The following is a 13,371-nucleotide window of genomic DNA, read 5'->3' on the forward strand; positions in this document are numbered from 1 at the left end:
GGGGACAAATAATAAATATGTGAACAAAAAAATAAATGTATAATTGCCAATTGGATTAAGAGCAAAGATGGAATTAAAGAGGGTTCAGTTAAAGAGAGTAGCAGAATTATTCTATTTTGGAGGGGGTGATCAGGAAGACCTCTCTCAGGAGATACCATTTAGAGAGAGACTTAGGAGGAGGAGGAGTTAACTATGCGAAGAGTACAGGAAAGAATATTTTTGTCTGGAGGTCGAGTGAATGTGAGGGGCCTGGCAGGGAAAGAGCTTGGCCCATTCCAGCTCGGAGAGCAGCTGAGTGGGGCCAGAGCCCTTGACCAGGGGCAGAGGAGTGTGAGTGGGGGTGGAGAGGTAGGCAGGCGCCAGGGCAGGCTGGCCCTGCAAGGCCAGACATAGAGCTTGGATTGGATTCTGAGTACAGTGGTAGCCTCTGGAGAGAATGACATGATGCACTCACGTGCTAACAAAGGTTTGTTTGCTGTGTAAAGAAGAGACTGGACAGGGAAAAGAGTAGAAGAAGGATCACTTTGAAGGTTATTTAGAGTAGTTTAGTCAATGGATGATGGTGACTGGGTCTAAGGTGGGGAGATAGAGACACACGGCCATATTAGGGTCTAATTGATAAATGTAATTATGGAGTAGGTTTGAAGCTTAACTGCTCACATGCTACCTTCAAGGTAAGACCTCAGAGCACTTCAACTTGGGATAATCTCTGCCTTCTCTAAGCTCTCATGGCACTCTGGTTTCATGGCAAACCCAGGCACTTTCTGTTCTGTACTGTAATTATTAGTGTATATGTCTTCTTTTTCTTCTGATTATAAGCTTCTTGGATTGGGGGAAAGACAGTGTACAGCCACGTGCTGACTGTCCACCATTCTGCCACCTGTGCTGCCTGTCACATTGCTTTGCACACAAAAGGCACTTGGTCGTAAATTGATAATGAGTAGCACAGCTACACTCTTCATAAAGTTCTCTGAATCTCACATTAAAAGCTTTGAAACAAGTATAGAGGTGTTGTTTTTCCTAACATTTGGTGGCATTTGTCTATTAAATCTCCGTACAGGCCCCTTGGCCTGAGATCCAGTGAATTGTGGGAAACAGGTTTTCAACCATTTCTCCCAGGCCCATGAAACAGAGTGTCGTTATATTTACAGGGGTCTGTGGAGGCCCCTGAAACACGGCAGCACCATCATATTTCAGAAACCCCTATCATAAATGAGTCGGACAGGATAAGCCAACTTGAAAGAGAAAATAAAATATTATAACCCCGACTTGAAAAGAAAATATGGTGTGTGGTTTATTGTTGTGGATTACAGAGGAAGAAAGAGCTGATTTGAAGTCAAGAACAGAGCACAGTGACAGTCTTTAAACTCAACTCAGTGTTCACATGGCAGGCAGTGGCCTGCGGAGAGCTGAGGCTTCGGGCTCCTGCTCTGGTCTATAAAATCAATGGAAGGTTGCTTTGGCCGCATTATTAGTGCTCTGTTATTAGTATGCCATTCTAGAGGCAAGGAATGTTGAGGGGAAAAAATAACTTTCGTGCTTTCAAGTTTTTCATCAGAATCTCACATTGCATTTTAAGGACCTTTAAAGACTGTGGTTTTGAGACATTTCACTCTGCCTTGGAAAAGGTTCTTTGGAAGATTTGCAACACTGGGAAGAACTTGAACCACCCAAGTGATAAGTTCCGCAATTATCAGGAAAAAGATGATCTCAAATAATAAGATTTTCTTTTTTGTAGAATTACTTTTCACTGAGAGTGCCTTCCCTCTTTTCCTGAGCTCCCTAGCCCCCACCCTAAGTTTCTACTGCTTAATGTAGTGAGTCAGTAACATCTGGTTCAGTCATGAAGGTATCAAAATGCATCCCGTGACCAAGGTTGAAATCGGAAACACTAGAGAGCCTGTGGAATTTGTTGGTCAGGCTTGTTCTAGTCTAGAGGCATGAGGACAGTACATATAACCACTGCAGAGACTGAGGGAACTAGGATAGGATGCTATAGAGAGGGACTTGAGCACTGAGTGGCGGTTGACCAGATGGCTCCTATGGACTCATTCAAGCTGGGTCACATGTTTGTTTCGCTAGGTTTGCTCAGCTTTGTGAAGCTGCCTCTCTATTTCTTCTGATTCTCTGTGAGCTTTGGAGACTGGATGAGATAAGCTGCATTCTGCCCCATCCAGTCACACTTTTTTAGATTTTCCTTTAGGTGCGCCTAGACAAAAGAATAGCTACTCCTTGTGTCTTTTATGAGACCATTTCAGGGCATTAAAGGAACAATCCCTAGTAGCTGGAAAGGTACAGCTTAATTAAAGTGGGCAGTGCAGCCAACTGTTTGCATCCTTCAGATGAGGCAGGTTGTCTGGGTGATTCCACCTGATTGGATTGGCTGAATCCATTCATTCCTCCTTCATGCACTTGCTCTTTTATTCATTTACTCACTCATTCAATAAGCACTTTTCAGGGGCCTCCTGTGTGTCATGTACCATGGATCCAGTTTTCCATTTCAATACTTTTGTTTATCACCATTTGGGGCAACAGAGGTGACTAGAAAAGAGTTTATGGAGCCATACTGGGAAAACCTTGTTTTTTAGGGAGAAGTGGGTCAGGAGGGTCAGACAGACATCTGTGTGCCAGGCCCTAGTCCTATATCAATTTCATTTCAATCTCCAACTAAAAGGAAATTAAATAAAAACACTAGCTGTTATTAACAAAGTGACTTTTGTTATTTTTCTAGGAGCAACCCAAAAGGAAGTCCATTAATGAAAATACAATTCATGCTTTTTGATTTGTTTCCAGATCACCAGATTAAAAATTGACCGAAATCCTTTCGCTAAAGGATTCAGAGATTCTGGAAGAAACAGGTAAGAATAAAGGGAAAGAGATTCATTGCCATTTATTTTCTATGTAACATTATTCCCACCACACTCCACTGGTGGCTTTTGGCTCCTGCGTCTTGGAAAACACCTGCATGCTTCCTACTGTGCAGAGAAATAGACAGTCCACCCACGGGGTGAAAGATGCCCCCAGAAGGCTGAATTATCTAGATTCTTGGTTAACATACTCTAAATTAAATTACCAGATCAAATCCCTTATGCTGTTTTCCCTTCTACATCATACTTGGTAATTCAGTCACTCAAAACAAATGTTGACGTTTATAGAACTATTTGTTCCTGTCGTAAATGGTCCTAGAGACGATGGTGTTTTTCTAGTTAATTCTTCTTTCTTCTCTCTCAATGTTTTCTATTTAAAATGAAAATCTGTTATCCACAGAGAGTTTGAGGGGACTGCAATGGCTCAGGAAACTAGATTGATCTAAGGTTATTCAGTCAGAAAATATCTCTGTATAAACCACACTGAAACAGCAAGTGTGGCATGTGTGTCTTATAGTGTGTAGGCTTTGCAGTAACTGTGTACTTCAGTGTTCGGACATTTTCCAAATCGGGGGCATTTCTTTGCATTGGAATGACACAGACTATCGGGAGTTACCTTTGCCCTTTTCTCTGCAAGTTTTCAGATGGATGTTTTATATTTAACCACTTCGCCAACTACGAAGCACATTATATTAGAATCCAGACTTATGCTAAAAATCCGTCATGCCGATTATTTCCTTTACAAAATGATTGATGAACGTATTTCTTTATGAAAACCTTATCGTATATGTAAAATACCTTTAGATTTATATGGACTTTTATTTACCTCAGAACATTTAAAGGTCCTGTCTATTGAGTAAATTAGAATCCACGTAAACTTCCAGTTTGCGGAGGACAAAACGGAGTCATGTTTTCGGTCAAGACCTAGTCGGTGATACAGCTGCACGGGACCTCAGGCATATGGACTCCAGGCCAATGCTTTCCTGTTCAATGATTCTTTGTTTGAAATAAGACAAAAGCCTTTGTTTTCAAAACGTAGCCAATGAAGACCGAACGTCTATTCCTTTCATTTCAGAAGGACCACCCCTTCGGCGGCGATGAGTTTCTCTTCCAGGTCACAGAAGGTGCCTGCGAGCTGCTTCTCAGAGCCTCCTTTTCTGGGCTGGTGCTCTGGGCTCACGGGCGACCAGCTTAGTGACAGGAGCTCAAAATAGAAGCTGGCCTTTCCTGGAGAAGCCTCCAGGGCATTTACGATCTTTAACTGGGAGTCCAGGGGAGGACTGCAGGGGACTTGGGAGTTCCCAGATCCTGTAAGTGAAATTGTGTGTGGAGGAGCAGGGGTGCGTTTCCCCAGGGGGGGGGTTCTTAGCGTCCTTCGGATCCTCAGAAAGGTCTACTCCACACACAACTGTCTCTGCCAGCCTCACCGTCTTTGGTTATTCAAGTATTTTTTTTTCTTTACTTCTGTCTCACCAGGGGCATTTAGTGTGTTCCCTTTCTTCTTGGCACTCCTAAGCTTTTCTTCTCTCCTTTGCTGGACTCTCCCAGGAGTCCCTGTTTCTCAGAGGCTCGCCCTGGTACCGAAGGTCCGAAGGGGGAGGTGGCACTGCCCCGCGTTCGAGCTGCGCCGTGGGGCTGGGGCCTCGTTTTCACAGACTCCAGAGTAAGGCCTCAGACATCTTCGTTCAAGTCCTGAGGTCCTCCTGTGTCCTAGGTGGGCTGGAAGGGACCTCGACACACCCTCGGCCCTGGCCGTGTCTGCCCGTGAGGCTGGGGAACATCTGGCTGCTCAGTGACCATCTGTCCTGCCCGGTCAACTGCTCCTTCATAAGGACTCCAGGAAAGGACAGCTGTGGGTCCTCATCAGCCCGTTTCGGTGCTTTATTTATTTATTTATTTATTTTCAGATAGCCTGGAAACGCCTCAGTGCATCCCATTAAAACCTGCGAGCCATTTTAAGTCATGTTAGTAATCAGAGAAGTTATCTGTGATTGAACACTTACTGTGTTCCAGACCTTTTACTGACGTTCCTTCTAATCTTCAAAACATACGTGGAAACTGAGGCTCAGAGAGATTAAGCAGCTTCCCTGTCTTCACACAGTAAAGCTGGAGCAGGGACTACAATGCAGTCTACCTGAATTCGAAGCCTGGGTCCCTTCTGCTCTGTCATGCCATCAGTTTAAACAGGACTCGTTTTGTGTTCTACAGATACGGAGCATAGAACTCTTTCCCTAAAAACCCTGCATCTATTTAAAGACATTATTCGAGTACCCAGAACCTCCTATTTTCCAGATGAAACAAGCTTTACATACTCTACCTTTCTCTGTACACTTCCCAGGACTTTGTCATCTCCTTTCGACTCTCCTGTAAACAAGGGGTCCCTCATCGAGGAAAGGAAGTCAGGCTGAGCTTAGCTAGCAGGTGAGGCTGTGACACACCTGTCTACACTGATGTCACCTGCCTCGCGATGGGGCAGAGATGGTCATTACAGGTAGAAGTCATTTCGTCCTCTGGAGCTCTGGAAAGCTAGACTGACATAAACTTGTTGGGGCAAGTACATGGCCCTTGTGTTTTCTCTTGGAAAAGCTCAAAATTACCTAATTATCACAATGTAGTCCTCTCTAGCTGCCTGCAGGCCCCGCTGAGGCAAGATTGATCAGTGCCCTTCTGCAGGTGGAAAGACGGACGGGTGGGGATCTAGAGGGTCACCTGTGACCCTTCTGGGGGTCTGCCAGCACCAGAGCCCAGCCCCTCCTTCCGAACGGTGCCGCCTCTGTCGCCTTCCCCCGCGGACACCGTCCTCATAAGTCTGTGATCTTCCCCATGCCTTTTCGACATGAAATGACTCACACAGACGAGCATGGTTTGACAAGTTGCATATAAATGTACCCCAAACAGACGGATTATATTTCCTTTCAAAACACATGGGCTTAAAAATTAGGGGGAAAGCACTCGGCCAGTGTTTTTTGGTTTTGCAGAACACAAAACATTTGTGGAATACTTTGGAGTTCCAGAATTTGCCAAACCTCAAACCAAAACATGTTCAGGTTTGTTGATCTCAATCCATCCCAGCACGGCCCGGAGGCCCAGGAAGGGAGCAGTGTGAGAGCAAGGACGGGAGCTCACAGCCGCCCTTGGGCTCCTTGGAGGCCTCGGGTCGGCCTTCAGGAAGCCTCTCGCCTCAGTGCCTTTGTCCTGGGTCCTGGGTCCTGGGGCCTGGGGCCTGCGGCCTGCGGACTGTGGCTGGGTTGACAGCAGTGCCCTCTGAGGGAAGCCGGGTGAGGACACTTACTTCCCCTTCTTCCTGCTTCCATGTAAAGAGAGATTCGTGGAGAGGTACCCTAGGCCTCCAGCCCCTTTGCTTCCTCCGTCCCCTCGATGGGAACCAGGGTGACTGATCTGGTTGCTGGGTCTGGAAGGGGGACTCTTCAGGGCCTGTTGCCTGCAGAGAGCTGGCCTTCCAGGCGATTTCCACTGGATGCTGAGCTCGGCCGAGGAGGCCCACAGTTTGGGGGAGTCAGCTTATTTCAGGGGAGTTCTAGCCCACTCATTCAGCCTTTGGACCTATGCCCTAGGCTCCAGACAGCTTTGTCATTGGGCAAACTGGTGTTTGTCTCCACTGCATCAGGCTCTTGGGTTTTTCTCAGAATTTATTCCAAGTTCAAATAAGGACAAGAGGTGATATTCATGGGGCCTTCCTGAACCCCAACAGGAGCCTGAGTGAGTCCAGTGTCAGCCTTGTGGTGTCACCGTCATTGGAGCCGGTCTCAGTTCTCCCTGCTTCTTTAGGAAGCGTCCTTCATGCACTTCAGTGTGACGTCACCACGCTTCCAACTGCACTTCTGGAGCTTAACTTTTTCATTTGCATGTAACTATGTCCCTGATTAGAAGTCCTCACCAGAAAGGTGTGTGCATGTGTGTGTGTGTGTATGTGTATGTATGTGTGTGTGTGTGTGTACGCATGTGTGTGCCTCTGTGTGCATGTGTGTATGTATGTGTGCCTGTGAGTATGTATGTGTGTGCATGTGTGTGAGTGCATGCATGCATGTGTGTATGTATGCACATGTGCATGTGTTCATGCGTGTGTTTGTGAGTATGTATGTGTGTACATGTGTGTCCGTGAGTGTGCGTGCATGTGTATGTGCGTGCACGTGCATATGTGCGTGTGTGTGTTTGTGAGTGTGTATGTATGTGTGAGTGAGTGCATGTGTGCATGTGTGTGTGTGTGTGTGAGTGCATGTGCGTGTGTTTATGTTGTAGGGAAGAGTAGCAGAGTCATCGCCCTTTCGGAGTGGAAACCCTCCCCGGTTTGGCTTCCCGACATTGTCTCTGCAATGGGAGGGAAATTGTCTTTACTTCTACATTGTTCCTCTGTCTAGATTTCTCAGAAATTGTGTGTCCAAATCTGGCTTTGGGTGGAGAGGGGGTCAATACATGTTTACCTGTAATGAGACCCAGCCCCAGGGCACAATTTCTAGAGCTACCTCTGGGAGGTGGCTCCTGCTGGGATGAGACGCTAACACCTTCCTGCTCCTGGGGAAGAGAGATTTCCGGGGCTCGAGGTGACTTTTTGTCCTGTGATCTGTGTTCCAGGGCTCTGCCGCCTGCTTGGAATGGGACTGTACCTTTTCCAGCTATTTTTTGATTCCCCTCCCCCCCATAGTGCCAGGTATATAGACTAAATTAATACTTGTTTGTTTAGTTACAAAACAATAAACAGAGTTGGATAGTGGCTGAGAAATGAGAACCCGGTAACGCTGGAATGAGAAAGCCTGACCCCAACCAGGCTGAGTCAGGTGCGGCGACCGTGGGCAGCTGACTGTGGACACCAGATAGGGAGGGAAAACAAGGGCGAATGTATAAATAGGCTCAGTTTGAAAGACTAAAGGCAGTTTTGATTCCGATCTGAGATGGGCCGCTGCTGTGAGACACTGTTTTTTTTTTTATCCTCACCCAAGGACATTTTTCCATTTTTTTTTTTTTTGTTCAGATAGAGCAGGAGGGAGAGAGAGAAACATTGATGTGAAGAGACACATCGAGTGGCTGCCACCCACACGAACAACCAGGGCCGGGGACAAACTGCAACCGAGGTACGTGCCCTTAGCGGGAACCGAACCCGGGTCTCTCTATACCGCAGGCCGACGCTCCAACCACTGAGCCAAACCGGCCAGGGCGAGACACTGGTTTTCCCTAACTGGGGATCCGGCGCAAACACCTCAGGCCACCTGAGCTGGCTCTGCAGGGGACGTGCTGTGCTGCCTGGGCCCTGGAGAAGGAAGGTGCCAGTGAGGTTCAGAGTCTGTGAGCCTCAGGAAAGCTGGGATCCAGGAGCTGAGCCCACGCAGAGTAAGCTTTGGTTAGGAAAGGTCAGCCAGTAGCAAACTGAGAAGTAAAATTACATCTTTGGGGGTTGCCACCCCAACAGGAAGCCCATTCAGAGAAGGCAAAGGTCCTGAAGCTGCAGAGAGGAAGAATCTTTGCACTGAGTCTCATGGTCCAGAAGCAGCTGCAGGAGGTGCCTCCGTCCGCACGCTGGACAGCCCACTGTGCTCAGCTAGAGGGAGCATCGCAACCACCAGACCCGCGCTGTGCCGGCGCAGCCAGGGGACAGGAGAGGGAGACGCCTGCGGCTCTCGGCCCGCATCTATGTGAGAGCCTTGTTCTGTGAGGGGTGGCTGCCAAGATTTTACAGAAAGCCCAAGTCAGCTTGGGAAATTTTATATAATTCCCAGGGACTTCTTCCAAAGCAAACACATACATAAAAAGGACAGGATTAATATTTTGATCTGTCTGGGGAGTGAGAGGTTCTCCAAACTAGCTTGAAAAGTGCCACGAGGTACATGACTCTGGCTTCTCCTGTCAACAGCCTTCATCCCGTCTTTGACCTTGTGCCTTTACCCTTGCTCCCATCCTCTCTGCACCTAAAACGGCTGCAGAGGGGAGCTGTCTCATGTGACACGGTTTCCTCTGCATGCTCCTCTCTGGCACAATGCCCCAGAAGCCCTGCTGTTGGGACCATGATAGGCCCCAGGTGGAGTGGCCCTTCTGTAGTTCAGGGAGATGGTGTAGCTTTGTAGGGCATCTTTTTCTCTATGGGGCGCACCCTTGGAGGCTTGGCCAGGACACTCAAATTCCACATTTGAGGGAGGGAGAAAGGAGCCGAGTGACGGGGAGGTGAGTTTACACGGGGCGGATAGTTTTACTCGGTTGCCCCTCCTGGGAAAGGAGGACAGGGGCTGCAGGAGGAGGTGCAGGAAGCAATTCGAGTCTGAGCTAATTGTCAGCGGCACTGTTTGCTGGGAACGTGGCTGGTGGCAGTCCTTCTGGGCACCCAGTGTCCCTTCACATAATGTTTCAGGGGATGGTGATCTGAAAATGGAGCCATTAGCTGCATTACAGGGATGGATGTATTTGCTTGCTGGAGGAGGATACTTCATGAGACTCATACTTAACCCAAAAGAAGGAATCGCTCCTGGTGGGGGGGGGGGGTAATATTTGGGAGCAAAGAATTTTCCTGTGTCCTCCTCTCAAGCAGCTCCTGTCCCAAGGCTTTGTTCACCGAGGGAGAAACCGTGTCCTGGGGCACAGACAGGATCCCCTGTCAAGGCCCGGCCCCTCCTCACAACACCCACTGAAGACGAGGGTGCAAGCAGAAAGAGGCCTGGATGAGGAGTTAGAGTGGCCAAGTTCACAGATAGGAAAAGGAAAGGTTAGCTAGAAAGCAACCCTAGGCCACTTAACCTTTGTCTAGATCCCACGAGAGATAACTTTCTCTGGGAGTCGGAGGAGGGAGAGTGCTGGTCGAATCTCGGTTATACTCGGTTAGTAGAGTTCTCTGTTATAACCAAGTATCTCAGACCTTGTATACACTCTTATCTATCTATTAAGCTGAACATATGAAGTTACTGTTGTAAAATATCAGCAGTTTTATACAGTTCAACCTTATATATTTATTTCTATAAATTCAAATTCTAAATGCACAAATAAAAGTAATAATCATCTCACGTAGTATCTGTGGTCCAAGCCGCCCAGTTTTATCTCTGAGTTGATAGGTACTGGTACAGTGTTTCCCATTTTACTGATGGTAAAATTGAGTACAGTGAGCTACTAGCTTTCAGAATTTGCAGATTTAGCAGGGACAGCATCCAGAGAATGGTGTCACCCTCCTGTGTTAGGCACAGCTTGCCAGTCAACAGTCAGCCTTGCCCTCATCCAGCTCCAGTTCCCTGTCACCCCTGAAGGCTCACGTAGCTAGCGCAGAGCCAGTGAGCTAACCACTTGCCTTCTCTCGACCAGCATAACTTTCCAAGTGTCTCACTTTCAATTTCTGTATTTTCATTTGTTCTCCCTAGAGCCATTGGCTATATTTTTTCCAGCCATTCTCCTCCTGTTCTTTCCTGGCAATCTTTCTAGCCTCCGTAGATTTTGCATACTCTTTTGTTGTCCCTGGCATGGGTAAGATTTAGCAGAGCTAGGGGAGTAATCAGCACTGGACTCCCTCTCCGGCCGGCGCGGCTGCATCTACAGTTCAAGGTAGCTGGCCCCATACTGGACTCTGGCGGCCGCCTCCTGCCAGACTCCTCCTATTCATCCAGGCCAGAGCTGTTCATCATGTCCCCTGGCTTATGGTATTTAGCAATTTTCTCTGCCTTGTTATTTGTTCCCCCTCCTCCGTCATGAACCTTTTCCACCATTGTCCTCTTGGCCATGTGAATTTGCCAAGGAAGGTTGGCAGCTGTTTTATTATCTATGGCTCTTTCCCAGCGATGGTGTCATCTAACAGAGTGACGTCTTTTTAATGGCTAACATATTGGAGTCTGAAATATCTGCAAGATAATGAGGCCTACAGAGGCTTGAGGGACACGTTTTTGGTTCTTGGAGGAGAGAATGAGAAATGGAATTAGGTAACACACAGATCCCTCCACGTTCGACCCCGAGCCAGAGGGCGGACTCAGCTTTGGCTTCCAGTGCAGCAAGAATGTTTTCTCTGTGGCAGGTTGCAACCTGAGCCGTTGGAGGGCTTTCTTTTGCTTGAGTTAGACCAATGGTCCTCAAGCTTTCATGTTTTCTTTCATTTTGATATATTTTTACTCTAATCAATCTGTACGTATTAAGTAAAAATTAGGAGGGAGTAGTGTCATGACCTCCATGTTACAGATGGAAGATGTGGGCATGGAAAGGTTACATAACTCGGCCAAGTTGGCATTAATGAGCTGCAGGACTGCAGTCTGAACCCAGTCAGTCTGGCTTCAGAGCACGTGCTCTTACCACTGTGCAGATTTGCTCCTTGTGTGCTCTGGTATTACCAATTATAATTTTTTTTTACTGGTCATCTTTTATTAGGTGTTAATTACAACATGAAAGGATTCAGAGGTGCTGGGCGAAGGTCATGATCAGGAATGTGGAGTCCACACTGGGCCCTCTTTAGTGGTACTTGCTCACAGCTCATGTTTGAGTTCCTTCTCAGAACAGCATGTAAGCTGCCAGCACCATGGAACCCCCAGCCAGGCTCCCTTTCTTCACGTTGACATACTTGCTGTAACCCCGGGTGTAACCACTCCAGCAGTGCCTTTAGGGGTGAAGTCCTGCATCAGTATCCAGCTTGGCAATTCTCCTATTTGACACCCATGAATTTCTTCTCCTATGGTACCACTAATGCCATTCTGGAGTCCGGGGTCCGTATTACCAAAGGAAAGTTAGACCATTCTAGTCGAATGCAAAGAAATTGAATATTTCCGTTAGCTTGCTTTGTGCTTTCATGTCTTTTCATTGTACTTCTTGAGGCAGGGAAAACTGCACATGGACTGCCACGGTTACGTCGTCAGACTCAGAGGGGACAGGGCTCCCGAGCGATTTTAACTCAACTCCAAGCATTTGTCCATCGGACACCTGCCCACTCTTCCAAACCATTGTAAGGCCCATCAGTGATAGCCAGTTGATCGTGCGGATATACTCTTTGTATCATCTAAAGCCCAGTTTTGAATTTTGGCTCGTTTTGCCAATTTGCAGACTTCTGTTGGGAGGTCTTTAAAGAATGTCCCCAAACAACAGATGTTCCAAGGAATCCATCTAGATGTAGAAGCCGATTCCAGATCCAGAGAAGGAGAAGGATCTGTGGAAGGTTTGACCTCACCTCGGTGGACCAACGGCTGTCTAAGAAAAAGGATTAGGAAATTGAGGCACAGTAATGAGATCTGAAAAAAGAGTATGTTCTTGTTTTGTGTCTTTTGAAATGTTAGACAAGAAGAAAAAGGAAAGGAGCTCAAAGGAACAGTACTGCCCATTAGATAAACCCAAGCATCTACCATGGAATGAATATCCATGGTGTTCCCACACCCCACATCTTACACCTGGAGCTCCACTCACCCAGAACTATTTTCAGTTCCCAGAACATGCCTTCTCTTTTATACACCCAAGGCTTTGCATATACTGTGAAGTCTACTAGGAAAGCTCTTTCTGCCTCTTGACTGTATAGAAAACTACTGAGTACCCTTTATTATTAAGGGTATTATAACTGGCCTCTTAGGGACTCTTCCTGACGTTTCAGGTATATCAAATGCTTCTTGCTCAGTGCTCCATGGCATCTACGTATCTCCAGTGCAGCATTTATCACACAGTTCAGAAATTAGTCATTTATGTGTTCTCTTTTTGTTGAACAGGACACTCCTAAAGGATAAAGATATTATATCTATTTTTCTTTTTCTTTCTTTTTTACCTTAATATCTCCTGAACATAGCATAATTGTTTTCCTAGTTGGACAACTACTTTATGATTTCAAGATCCTGATCAAGTAGGCTCCCATTAGCTCTTGACTTCTGTTGAGAGATGACCAATAGTTTCATCAACTCCTAGCATATGTGCCTTTTGTTACCAGCAAATAGGATGGGGGAGGAGTGAAAGGCAGAACTACAGGGAAAAGAAATGGAAGAAACATAGAAAGCAGTTCTCTATCTCAAGACAAATAAGAAGCAGAAGCCATGCATTGGTATGCTATCTAATAGGTTCATGAATGTAATTGTATTTGTTATAATTATCAAATATTTGCTGAACTTCAAAGGGATGGTCCCAGAATTCTTTCTTTTTTTTTTGAATGAGAAGGTTGAAAGAATATTTCTTTACAGTCTGGCTGTTTTTCCAAATCAGTTGATCTCAAGGCATCATCAATTTGCAAAAGAGCTCTTTGGCTTGTGTCCTCTCTTTCTCTTTCTCCCTACTCTTCAGCACATTCTGTTGGTTTGGCCAAGGAGCAGACTGAAAAGTCAAAAGAGAAAGGCCTGGAAATCAAAGAGGTGATTACAGCCAAAGGACTGAACAAAGAGGGTTTGGATATGGCCTCTGTTGTCACTGGAGTAAACGGGAAAGTAAGCAGGAGAGGGACACTTGCCAATTTGATCATCTCTGATTGGAAACCTCAGAGATGACCTCAGTCTCTGGAAGGCAACAAACCCAGAGTGGCTCACCATGTGGAACATGTTAATGATATGTGGTTACCTAAGACCACTTT

General features: G+C 46.6%; 1 protein-coding gene across 2 annotated transcripts in view; it reads left to right on the forward strand.

The window, feature by feature from the left end:
- Positions 1-13,371, forward strand: part of TBX15 (T-box transcription factor 15) — a 104,598-nt gene that overhangs the window by 73,234 nt on the left and 17,993 nt on the right. For both annotated transcript variants that reach the window (XM_036273613.1, XM_036273614.1), the window contains exon 6: positions 2,794-2,858. In XM_036273613.1, coding sequence (XP_036129506.1) covers positions 2,794-2,858 — 65 coding nt within the window. The remainder of the gene's footprint in view (positions 1-2,793; positions 2,859-13,371) is intronic.

Source organism: Molossus molossus, unplaced genomic scaffold, assembly GCF_014108415.1.
Source record: "Molossus molossus isolate mMolMol1 unplaced genomic scaffold, mMolMol1.p scaffold_m16_p_20, whole genome shotgun sequence".
In the NCBI taxonomy this organism is placed as follows: Eukaryota; Metazoa; Chordata; class Mammalia; order Chiroptera; family Molossidae; genus Molossus; species Molossus molossus.